General features: G+C 41.4%; 1 protein-coding gene across 1 annotated transcript; it reads left to right on the top strand.

The window, feature by feature from the left end:
• Positions 1 to 4,278: 4,278 nt before the first annotated feature.
• On the top strand, positions 4,279 to 10,415 carry fgf4 (fibroblast growth factor 4). Its single transcript, XM_085278972.1, has 3 exons — positions 4,279 to 4,650; positions 5,657 to 5,760; positions 7,695 to 10,415. The coding sequence occupies exons 1-3, from the start codon at positions 4,365 to 4,367 to the stop codon at positions 7,884 to 7,886; spliced, it is 582 nt and encodes a 193-aa protein (XP_085135098.1). The 5' UTR covers positions 4,279 to 4,364; the 3' UTR covers positions 7,887 to 10,415.
• The last annotated feature ends 1,486 nt before the right edge of the window (positions 10,416 to 11,901 follow it).

Here is an 11,901-nt window from a genome sequence, read left to right as displayed (position 1 = left end):
AGTACAGCAAACTTTTATTTCAAGGATTTTTTCAGATTTTCAGGTTTTATCACACTTGACTCACATCTGTCGGTAGCTACCTATAAAGCCTTGTCATTCTATACCTGTAGGCACGGAAGGTTTCCTGGCCAGGACAATACCTCCTCCCAGGGGGGCTTGGAAGCAATGCCGCCTGAGACATTTGGCCTTTTTTAAGACCAAAAGCTGCATAGCTGATAAGCAAGGCTGGCCCTTCTCAGAGCAGAAACTGTGTCATAGAAAGTGCAACACCTTGCTGTGGTTTGTCATAAACTCTAACATTACTCATCAGGAATGTTGGGCTTCAGTGAGGTCAGGGCCTATTGTGGCCCCTGCCCCTCCCTGAATACTTTTAACAAACGTTATCTCCTCAGCCTCCTCTGATGTGTCCTTTCCATCCATGTAAATCTGTGTTCTCCTACTAAACTTTATCAGACAGCCTACAGCAGTTGTGTTTATTTGCAACGTCTACGGGCATGATGGGGGGAATGGATAAGTATTTACACAATAGCTAGATGATTTTAAGCCCATCTTTTTAGATGGGCATGTTCACTAAATCTGGAAATTATGGGACACAGTTCCTCCTTCTAGGTGTAAATAATGTGTTTCGTTCAGAAATGATATATGATTAGTTATTACAGTAAAAACAACAAAAATAAACACTGTTTAAGATGATTACTCTGCCCACTGCCAATGCACACACTTTTTATGAGAATGATGGAAAATTGTTATCCCATCATCATAATGATCCGCTCACTAAGATGTGATTCTGATTTTGCCTTTAAGTCAGATAATGGCTTTGAGCAATCAGTCCCTTTTTATTAATAACAACACATTTTATAATAATAATAATAATGATGGATTGGATTTATATAGCGCTTTTCAAGGCACCCAAAGCGCTTTACAATGCCACTATTCATTCACTCTCACATTCACACACTGGTGGAGGCAGCTACAGTTGTAGCCACAGCTGCTCTGGGGCAGACTGACAGAAGCCAGGCTGCCATATTGCGCCATCGGCCCCTCTGGCCAACACCAGTAGGCATTTTAGTTTATTTTTGTATTTATTTTGGAGCATTTCAAAACACCCAGGGACACAAAAGAAACCCCGAGTCAAGTAAAAACTAGAAGACAATGGCTACTTCACACAAGTGCTGAATCTTGTCTTAAAGAGTATTCTGGTGGCCAGAAAGGCGTGTATTGGTAAAACCGCACTATAAACGTATGTTAAGCATGGCCCTCTGCCCATTAAAGGAACATTTGCTAAAAGCCGAGCTTCAGACATGTGAGCTTGCATCCAATGCTCTTACTTTGGAAAGGCAGTTGGATGCCCTCTATAGGCAGCTCACTGTCCAGTCAGTTTGGAATTTTTACAAAGCACATGCTGGTCAAAGGATTATTATCTTAAAAACTACAAGATTTACAAAATAATATTTTTCCTTCATTTACCTCATTTATCATTCATGAAAGGAATGTAAAGTTCACAACGCACCACTTAATAGATCCAGGCCAACATCCAGCTGTACTGCTCCAACAACATCAGAAGAAATACCTCCTTCCCAGTCTGGATACACACAACAAGACGCTGGATACACAACCATTTTTCACCTTTTCACATGCTGTACATATGACATGATTCCAGGTTCATATCTGGATGGTTTTTATACACTAGTTTTTTTATTCTTTACATCTGTTTTAAACTTGGCGATACAAGCTGATAACTATGAACGCAGACTGAGGATGAAGGAAACAAGATAGGTCACATGGATTCAGGTTTTCAGGGTAAAACAACATTTAGAAGATGAACTCGCTTTGTACAGTTTTAGAAATGATTTGTTACCAAGTTATCGAGGGTGCTCTCAGATCACTAGAAACATACTTTCATACTTTTTTTCTGGATCATAAAGATGCTATGCACGGGCTGCTACGTGGTAAATAAACAAGAGAGCAAATGAATCATGTTGGATGCTGAGACATTTTAAGCTCTGAACTGCAGCTGTCACCCAGTGAAATCTAAAACGTGTTTCACGTAGTATAATTCACTGCATACATGTAACCAAAAACCACAATAATGTCAGTACAGCATAAACAGAAAATATAGTCAAGCATAACTTACAAACTGCAACATGGCTGAAAAGAAACATGTCAGCCTGCTTTTATTTTAGTCTGATAAAAGGACATTACAGAACCATGGACAGCGACAGCAAGAGACCTGCTGTGTGAACGCTTCACATGAATGTCTTCATTCAAAAGCCGATGCTGAGGTCCATCACATCTCAGCCCACGTAGGTGCTATCGGTGCACCAGCTACCTGAAAGGCTCAGTGCCTTGGTGTAATTTGTTTGTTGAATAATTATAACGATAGCCAAATGTCTCATCTTATTGCCTTACATGCATTTCTCTACAGTCCAGCAGCTTTAAAGAAGGTTTGTAATATTTTCATTTTCCATATTTTCAAAAGAAGAAAAAATGAATAAAAAAGGTCCAAAATCCATACTGATATTGTGGAATTCCATCTGTTGTCCTATAAGCCTGTCAGCCTATGAACCTCCAATGTCCTAAAGGACAGACACTCTTATGAGTTTGTTGGAGGTCGGTACAGGATCAGGAAGCTTTCCTATAGGTTCTGCAGCTCATCAGTCAATGTTTTTAGCAGCCTACTTGTGCATCACCAGCTAATCAGCTGAATGACTTTAGGACAAGTCCACCAGTTGCTCTGAAGGTAGCTTTGGTGGTCCAGCAGTCTAAACCTTGACCTGCTTTCCTGAAGCACTGAAATAAGCCCATGACTGCTGATACTTGAGGATTCATCCCAGCATTCCATCAGTTGTGTATGCTGGCCTTCATGCTTTTCAACTAACCAAAGGTTTTATGGACTACTTGCTATTCTTGCATAATTTTGGGTCAGTGGAAAGTGAATTTTTCTGCCAGGCAGGGCGAAAAGGGGAAGACCACACAGAAGGTTTATGAATGTAGTGAAGGAAGACATGCAGAGGGTTGGTGTGACAGAGGAGGGTCCACAGGAATGAGGTGAGATGGAGGCAGATGATCCACTGCGGTGATCCCGGAAGGGAGCGGTAAAAAATGAAAAGAGGAAGAAAAATTGCATTGGAGATCGATACCCAACCGAGTGCCTAAGATCTGCCTGCATTCATGGAGCGATTTTGCTGCACACAAAGAAACAAGGCTGGTCCAGAGATCAAAGGGCTCTGGGCCGAAAGATGTGGAAGATCTTCAAGTACTCCAACAGAGTACCATAATGAGATCCGTAATGGGACACAGCAGAGCGTGGAAATGTTAACACTCTGCATAAATGTAACAAGAATCATCACACTTATGAAATACTGAAACAAAAGAAGAGCAATGCACTGAAAGAGTGTCAAGGATGTCAGATCAGAGAAATTGTGCCATGATGTCAGCTGGTGAGTTCTAAAAAGAAGTGAAACAAAAGCAAAAATCGACTCTTTAAGGTTGGCGGTTTGAACTCAACGAACAGAGCTGAATAAAATCCTTACACACAGCCTCAAGGCTTTTTAGGAAAACTGTAAACTTCTTGGAAGTATTTCCTGACCTTTCCTTATCCAATTCAGGGACAACACTCCACACAGTCCATCACAAGGCTGCTCATGCTCACGTGAACAGTCCATCCAGTCCAACTTCACTGACGTTTTCATAATATCCATTTAATTCTGAACACAGACGCTGTGGTGCATGGATTAATAACGAACCACACAGGCGCTTCCAGTCAAATAAAGACTTGGTCAACAATGACAGCATACTTATCATACTACAGACTGTATTTATTCGTACCATTGTTTTCTATAAGGGTCCGGGACATGATTTCCTAGTAGCAGTCTTAAGTTGGCGCTCTTTTTTCCACTCGGTTGAACTGGACCTGTGTTGTTTTCCTGTTATTGTTCATTTATAGAACTGTCTCCTGTGTGTTAACTTGGCGGTTTCCTATTTTACATCCTCCCATACATAAATTATGATATTCTGCTGCTGATAATGAAAGGCTCGCACAAAGAGGTTTTTTGGTCATTATTGAGCTTTTATTGCTTTATTTTCCAAAGATTGTGCGCGGAGATAACGAGGCCATTATTGGAAGTGAATAAAGCCCTGCTTTCGGTGCGGCTGACTGTGAAGAAGTACTTTGTGGATTTTTACTAAGTGTGGAGCAGTGATGTAATGTGTATGCAGGTATAAATATAGAGGTCTGGCTTTGCCGAGTCCATGCAGATCAATGTCGCTCCCGGGCGCTGCTGCCTGCTTCGCTCTGCTTCTCGCTCTTCTCTCTTCACTGGAGAGTCGAACACTGGGAAGCTGCTCTCACAGACGGAGCCGGGATGGGCTCTCTGACCGCCCTGCGGACCGTCCTGGTGCTTGGCCTGGTTGGCAGACTGGCAGGATGCGCTCCCGGCCTGAACGGCACGGCGGACCGCTGGGAAGCCCTTTACTCCCGGTCCCTCGCTCGAATCCAGGGGGAGAAGCGGGAGGAGAGCGGCCGGGACAGCGACTACCTCCTGGGCATTAAGAGGTTGAGGCGGCTCTATTGCAACGTGGGGATCGGTTTTCACATCCAGGTGTTACCAGATGGCAGAATAACGGGAGTACACAACGAACATCGTTACAGTAAGTTTGCGATTGATACTTTATTTCCTCACTGCTCTGACTCTGTGTTTGAACACGAAAAGCAAAGACAACTCCAGAGAAACGACTGAAGAAGTTCTTAGAACAGGAAGCAGTCACCTCAGCTGACTTATGATTGATCGCATTTTCTCTAACTGCGAATAAAACGGGGCCACACACCTGATCCGTCAGACCCGCGCACGTGTATAGTCTGACCCACGCCACAGTACCAACATCTGGAGCGTAGGATTGTGCTGCTGTGACCTAAAGGCTGGAACTAAAGTTAGGTCCAGCCTGCGGGCCGTTGCTCGTGCAACTTAAAATCATTTGCAGACACGAAGAATGACTAACTTCTGTTTACTCGCGGGGACAAGACAGTGAAAGCTTGTTTTTATGTGTGTGACTATTCTAAGACGAGGCGTAAAACCTCAGGGATATACATTACATGTACACTGCATATATTTACAGAAAACCCAAGCGAGGACTGGAAACCTCTGACACACTCTTTAAAATGATACATGGAACTAAAAGACGCAGTCGGTCAGCAGCCTGTCAAGGCCTGCTGAGGAAACGCATCAGCTGGCGTCCGATTAGCCTTCGCGTGTTTCTGATACCTTTTCAGATATGAGCTGTTCAGCGCTGGGTGTTCCAGGGTAGTGAGCCAAGCTCCAAACACTTCTTGCCTCACTGTCATTTCTCAAGGTGAAAATATTCAGTTATGTTCAAAAATGTCAGAGCTGGATTTCATTCAGCCTGACATGACATCACATATATTTAAAGGGAGTGTATTTGTTAGTGTTTTAACTTATATTAAGATCAGGGGCGCCACAATGTGCCAGGTGTTTTCTCTGGAATTCAAACATGTGTTTACCGAAATTTCAAATGTCAGTCTGACCATCCAGCTCACTTCCTTACACAAGCAGTAATGTCGGTGTGAGCGCGCGCGCGGGGTAGCACGCGGGGTATCACACCGGCGTGTTGTAGTAAGTGTGCTGCTTTTTGTCTTCAGGTCTCCTGCAGATCTCTCCGGTGGAGAGAGGAGTGGTGACCTTGCTGGGCATTCGCAGCGGACTCTTTGTGGCCATGAACCGACGGGGAAAGCTGTACGGATCTGTGAGTGCACAACGAAGACTCTGATTATATCACACACACACACACACACACACACACACACACACACACACACACACACACACACACACACACACACACACACACACACACACACACACACACACACACACACACACACACACACAATCATGCAGCTCTGATGTCCGGCTTTATGAAGCGATTCTGAAGTCATGAATCCAAGCTGCTGTATACACGTACCCAGTTCATTCTGGCCAGGATTAAAAAGTCTAATAATTGTTTAATTGAAAAATTGTATTGAAATCAGTGTCAGATAAGCAATAAAATATAATTTATTCAAATAATCAATTAATAACAATGTAATTGGTTAAAATATTGGAATCGGCACACATGCAGTTAACAGCCTTTCTTCAAGTCGCCTGCACTGGAGGGATGGAGGCATTGTTATTTTCAAAAAGATCTATCCATCCATCCATCCATCCATCCATCTATTAAGTAGATGCAGGACAAGTAGACCCAGATTATGCCAATGCAATGCATGACAGAGCCACGGGGTACCTTAACTGTAGGATTCATAGGCTAAGGTGGGTTTTTTTTATCTTTTAATTTGTCATATTTATCCTACAACATCACTTGCTTAGTTTGGTGAGACAGAAGTAGTATGAAATATGTTGATAAAGAAAAGATTAAAATAAAACCTGGCTTACTGTTTACTGGTACAGTCACTGTTTACAGACTGTTCACATACAACAGGGAATAAGTATAAAAGGGGTGATGCTCAAGGTTTACAGTAACCAAATAAATACACCTTGGGTGCAGAGATGGTTTTTATAGCTTTAAATAAAAATAAATTATAATTATTTGTTAACATTTATAATTAGCAACGTGCAGCATAGCTGCTCTTAAAAACCCATTTTAATGCCAAATATTAAAAAACTGTATTCTAGATACATTTTCATGAAAACATTTATCGTATTAGTGTAAAAGTCCAATGAACTGTTTGATTCTGACTTTTATCCAACACACACAGCTCACCCAGCTCCGGCTTCTATTGCTGATGGTGCTTTCTCAATAAAAGCCATGACCAGTTCCAGTTAATGTTTTCAATATTGTTCCAAAAGGAGGTACCAGACTGTCAGCTGATAGTATTTCTGATGATTTTGTTGGATGCTTTGCAGCTGATGAAGGTGCATTCACGGTCAGCATAAACGGTGTTTGGATGGTGTGTTTACCTGTGGGACTAGCTAAATGTTTAAATGCACCAATTCATCAAAAAAAAAAAAAGTCATTGTTTTGTCTTGATACTGTAGGAACTTGAAAGAGACATAAATTTTGAGTATAAAGGTAACAAACCATCCGGACTAAGGATGGTTCCTTTACCAAGCCAGCTGTTGTTAAAAAACGTCTTATTTTGTTTTTTATTATCATTGTTGTTCCAGGTAAAATATTTAGATAGTAAAATGATGGGTTTGTACAATGACCAGCCCAATAACGTTTGTGAGGGGAATGTAAGATATAGTGAAATAAAAGCTAGTCCTCCACCTGAGTTAAATAGATGAAGTGTTATAGCATTTCAAAGTGGTTTTTTAACATATAAGTTTAAATAAGAATTGAAAAACTCAATGGCATGATTAAAACTAACTCTCCACTGCAGAGGTTATGTAGCGCCTTATCATTCTCAATCCAGTGAGCAAAAATGAACCAATCAGACCCTGGCGTCCCGAGTCCTGTAGCACTCACATCATTCATCATTTCACAATGTTTTTTTTTTGTCTAAAATCTGCCTGAGATAGCTCCTGCACAATAACAGCCTTGCAGTCAGAAAGAAATCAATTGTTTGATAATGATCAGAATGAACAATGCAAACTGAAACACCCTCAGAAATGTCCCCACATCTTTGTTTTGTGTCTGCCTTCAAACAATCAGCATTTCCAATAATCTCTCTTCTTTTTCAGTTACATTACAACAACGAGTGTAAGTTCAGAGAGACGCTCCTTGCCAACAACTACAATGCTTACGAGTCAGTTGCCTACCCAAGGATGTTCATCGGCCTGAGTAAGAACGGCAAAACAAAACGAGGAAACAGAGTGTCACCCGCCATGACAGTGACACATTTCTTGCCAAGAATCTACTGGCCTCATAAATAGACTTCACCTCAATTTTGAGATTCGGGAAGAACTCCAACATGAGATGCACTTTCACTCCAAGTTTTATGCAAGTGTATCATATTTGATTTTCTGCTATGTATATATTCATTTTTTATATATCTGTGCCTGAAAGCTATTTTCTATTTAGGAAGTCTTTTTCACTGTTGGTAGGAGATGTAAAATGTGTTATTTATGCTGCTCTTGTCATTGGAAGATTTGCTTTTAATTAATTTATTAATTTATTTATTTTTCTGACACAGGAAAAGGGAACAGCAAAATACAACATTTAGAGCTTTAATATGTTCTTTTTTCTGTCTAAGCTTGAAAAAAAAAAAACGAGTTTCTTTGGTGTGAGAAACAGCACTGATTGCTTAATGCTCCAACTCTTTGTGTGAGGCACTGGACACTAATTGAAACAGTATCATATTACTAAAGGAAGAGAGAGGATGGAAAGAGGGGAGAGTCTAAGACCCTATCAACCACTTCTGGTCTGTTTATAGCTCTGCCAGCGGGATGAACTCTGAACTTTTGTGCTGTCAGTCTCAGTGAGATCTATAAGTCACAAAGAGAGAGAGGGATCCTCTTTGATGTCATGTTAGTAGATAATATGGAGGTTTAAAGGCAAAGTGAAAAAGCTGAAATTGAAGTGGGATTCATGATACTGCATTTGTGTCTGTTTGGGCATCTGGTTACGCAGAGTGAAGGATTTTGGGTATGCAACCAAAGCATGCATGCACATAGACCAAAGGGGATGACACTGTGCATAGGTTGAAAGCTAACTGGTTGAGTAGTGTGCCTGAACAGCAAAGGAAGCAGCAGTGAAGTTCACCACATAGTTGCCTGAAAAGCAAGGGCAGTGCCTGAATAAACTCTTTTCAACACCAAGGTCCTTTACTGCATTTTTATGCAGACTTGCCGATCTTCTTTTAAGCACATGCGTTTGCTCTTGCCCTGGTGCGTAACAGCACCAATGCAAAAGAACACTTTAAGGTCTCTTCACCACTCTGGGAACTCTGAGAAGAGGTCACAGTAGGACTATTGTTTATCTGATGTAGTTGTCTGATAGATATGTAAAAGGGAAGTAAGGAGTGGCTCTGATAGGTTTAGGACAGTGAAGGACAGTGTCAGTCTCTTGTCTCCACTAATACTGTATGTCAAGACTATCCTACTTTTATAAATGAAAAATAACTCAGGTAAAAAAAAAAAAAAGTACTTTCCAGTAATTGTCACTTACAGTTACTGTGTAAAAGTATTTCTTTAAAATCATTTTTCTTCCACATTTATTTTATGTATGATGATGTAAAACTTTACAGTCTTTTTTAAAGTTTGATAGTAATATTGATGCCAATCTACTGTTAGTAAATACACCACTTAAAAAATGAAAGGAACACTTCAGCTGTCAATAGGAAAAAAAAGCATGCTGATATGGACTGGGTAATGTGTTAGGAATGAAAGGATGCCCGATTGTTTGATAAAAATGAAAATTATGAACATACAGAGGTCTGCATTCCCTAAAAATCAAAGTGAAAAACAAAAGATCCAGCACGCTAGTCCGTTTTGACGAAATGTTATTGCAGCAACCTAAAACGGTACTCAATAGTTTGCATGGCTCCCATGTGCGTGTATGCATGCCTGACAATGTGCTACTAATAACAGATTAAAGATCTCCACCGAGATCTGGATCAGGACATCACTGAGCTCATGGGCAGCCTGAGGTGCAACCTGGTGACATTGGATGGACTGAAACAAAACGTCCTAGAGGAGTTCTATTGGATTTAGGTCAGGCGAGCGTGGGAACCAGTCGGTGGCATCAATTCCTTCATCCTCCATGAACTGCCTGCATACTCTCACCACATACAGCCGTGCTGTCATACACCAGGAGGAACCCAGACCCACTGCACCAGTGTAGGGTCTGACAATGTGTCCAAAGATTTCCTTCTGATACCTAATGGCAGTCAGGCCTGTTCTTTGCTCCATGGATATGCCTCCCCAAACCATCCATGGTCCTGGACAGTGAGCATGGGGCCTACCAGTAGATTTCTCATTGTGTGTCAAAGACATTCACACCAGTGGCCTGCTGAAAGGTCAATTTGTAGCCTTGGCAGTGCTCATCCTGTTCCTCCTTGCACAAAGGAGCAGATACCGGTACTGCTAATGGGATAAACCTTCCAGTCATTCTTGTTTTGGGGGTTGTCTCATTGTTGCCCCTCTAGTGCACCTGTCGTTAATTTTATTAACACCAAAGCAGCTGAATCTGATTAACACCTCCCTCTGCTACTTGACTGGCCAGATCAACGTCCCAGATGTTTAATTAACTTGATGTTATACTTGGATTAAAAAGTGCTCCTTTCATTTTTTTAAGCAGAACTAAACTAGCTGCACTAAGTGAGCTAGTTCAGCTTAGTCAGTGACAGTCAGTCGCGGGCCTACTAGCTAGCTAGCTAGCTTAGTGCAACAACTGAACTAGCTGCACTAAGCTAGCTAGTTCAGCTTACTGCAGCTAGCTAGCTAGCTTAGTGGAGCAATTGAACTAGCTAGTTCAGCTTAGCTTAAAGTCAGCAAATTTCATCAACCAGCACGCCTGATGCTCCCTGACCAACATATGTGCTGTTGGTTTAATTTATGTTATCCTGGGATAATGGCATCAGGTGAACCACAAATAGGCCAACAATGTTGTACACCTTAGCTTATTAAAGTAATCTAAACAAAGATACAAGAGTACAAGTGAGATTAAGAGGTAGTGAGGTTGGTTTTCTGGTGCATTTCACCAGCTGTTATTTCCACATGCAGTGCTAATAAAAGAAAAAAATTCTCTCCATCCATCCATTTTGGAGAAAATGCTCTGAAAAACTCCGTCGCTATTCTGGAACAATCTCTACTTCCTTTAAGTGAATTTGTCTTTTATTTTCCTCTGTATCAACGACCACTTTCAGGTGTTGATTTAATTTCCTGTAGCATTAGCTGTCCCGCCTGGCTCAGTTTTGTGTCTATTTTTGCCAAACCCTGTCCTTCTTGCATTTGTCTCTGTCTCTCTATGTCCCTGTAGTTGACTGCAGCTCAGCACTGTTGGTCATGTTGTCCTAGTTGCTCCTTGTCACGTTCCAGCTATCTTTACCCTGTGATTTACTTTTAGAAAGGATAATCATGGAAGAAATATTTACAGACAGCTGTTGGACTGTACTATATGCTAGGGCCAGTAACCCTATATTTTTCTTTATATATTTTGTAAATATAACCTCTGAGTAACTGAAGGTGCTGGTATTCCTTTCAGGGGGGAGGGTCAGATTTAGAGCAACTGAGTGGTGTGGTGGATACTGCCTGAAGCCAAAAGGTGCTTTTAATTTGTTCACTTTTATGCAGTCATTGAACAACGTCACCAAACATCATTAACCAAGTTTAACAAACACAGAGGAGAAAGGCGAAAGGCGACCTCTTCTTACTTGCTTTAGTTTTAATTCTCTTGCCTGTTTTCTCATTCAGCCTCTTTGTTGAGAGCTTTGAAATCTCAGTTTCAACATTCCACATACGATGGCGCATACTGTAGCCAACTGATTGCTGTTTCAGATTGAACCATTTTCATCACTGGGTTACGGAGCCTTCAGTAGAAGTTACGCTTGATTAGCACATGGTAGAGTCACACTGAATGCACACGCTAACTACTGCAAATAGTTCAGGCAAATATTATGCAAACTGTGTCTGTTGTGGCTTTATGTCCTGATCTCTGGAAACAGGCATTAATCCCAAGACTGACCGAAGCACTGCAGCATCGCTGTGATTTACACTTCAAAAGAAGTGTATAGAAACTACCAAGCCACTCTCTGCTTGTCCTCAAACATATGTTACAGTGTGATGTTTGGACATCCATTTGGATGTCAAAGTTGGACAGCAGTGATTTAAACAAGTATACTGCTGTGCCTGTTGCTCTCAGCTAGGTTAAGTATTCTCCAGTATCACTGATTTGCATGGCAGGCATTATATGTACAGTAAAATACCTTTCTGCCTTGTGTCTCTAACC

This window comes from Mchenga conophoros, linkage group LG1, assembly GCF_057382185.1.
Source record: "Mchenga conophoros isolate Kocher_MC1m ecotype Shallow Benthic linkage group LG1, M_conophoros_male_GT1.1, whole genome shotgun sequence".
Lineage (NCBI taxonomy): Eukaryota > Metazoa > Chordata > Actinopteri > Cichliformes > Cichlidae > Mchenga > Mchenga conophoros.
The sequence above is the reverse complement of the archived record's forward strand: the minus strand, read 5'-3'. Positions and strand labels throughout refer to the sequence as shown.

Bases quoted from the DNA above. Each gene is read 5' to 3' on its own strand.
- fgf4 (XM_085278972.1), top strand. From the start codon at position 4,365: ATGGGCTCTCTGACCGCCCTGCGGACCGTCCTGGTGCTTGGCCTGGTT. The intron at 4,651-5,656 runs GTAAGTTTGCGA...TTTTGTCTTCAG, and splicing joins ACACAACGAACATCGTTACA to GTCTCCTGCAGATCTCTCCG. The intron at 5,761-7,694 runs GTGAGTGCACAA...CTTCTTTTTCAG, and splicing joins GGGGAAAGCTGTACGGATCT to TTACATTACAACAACGAGTG.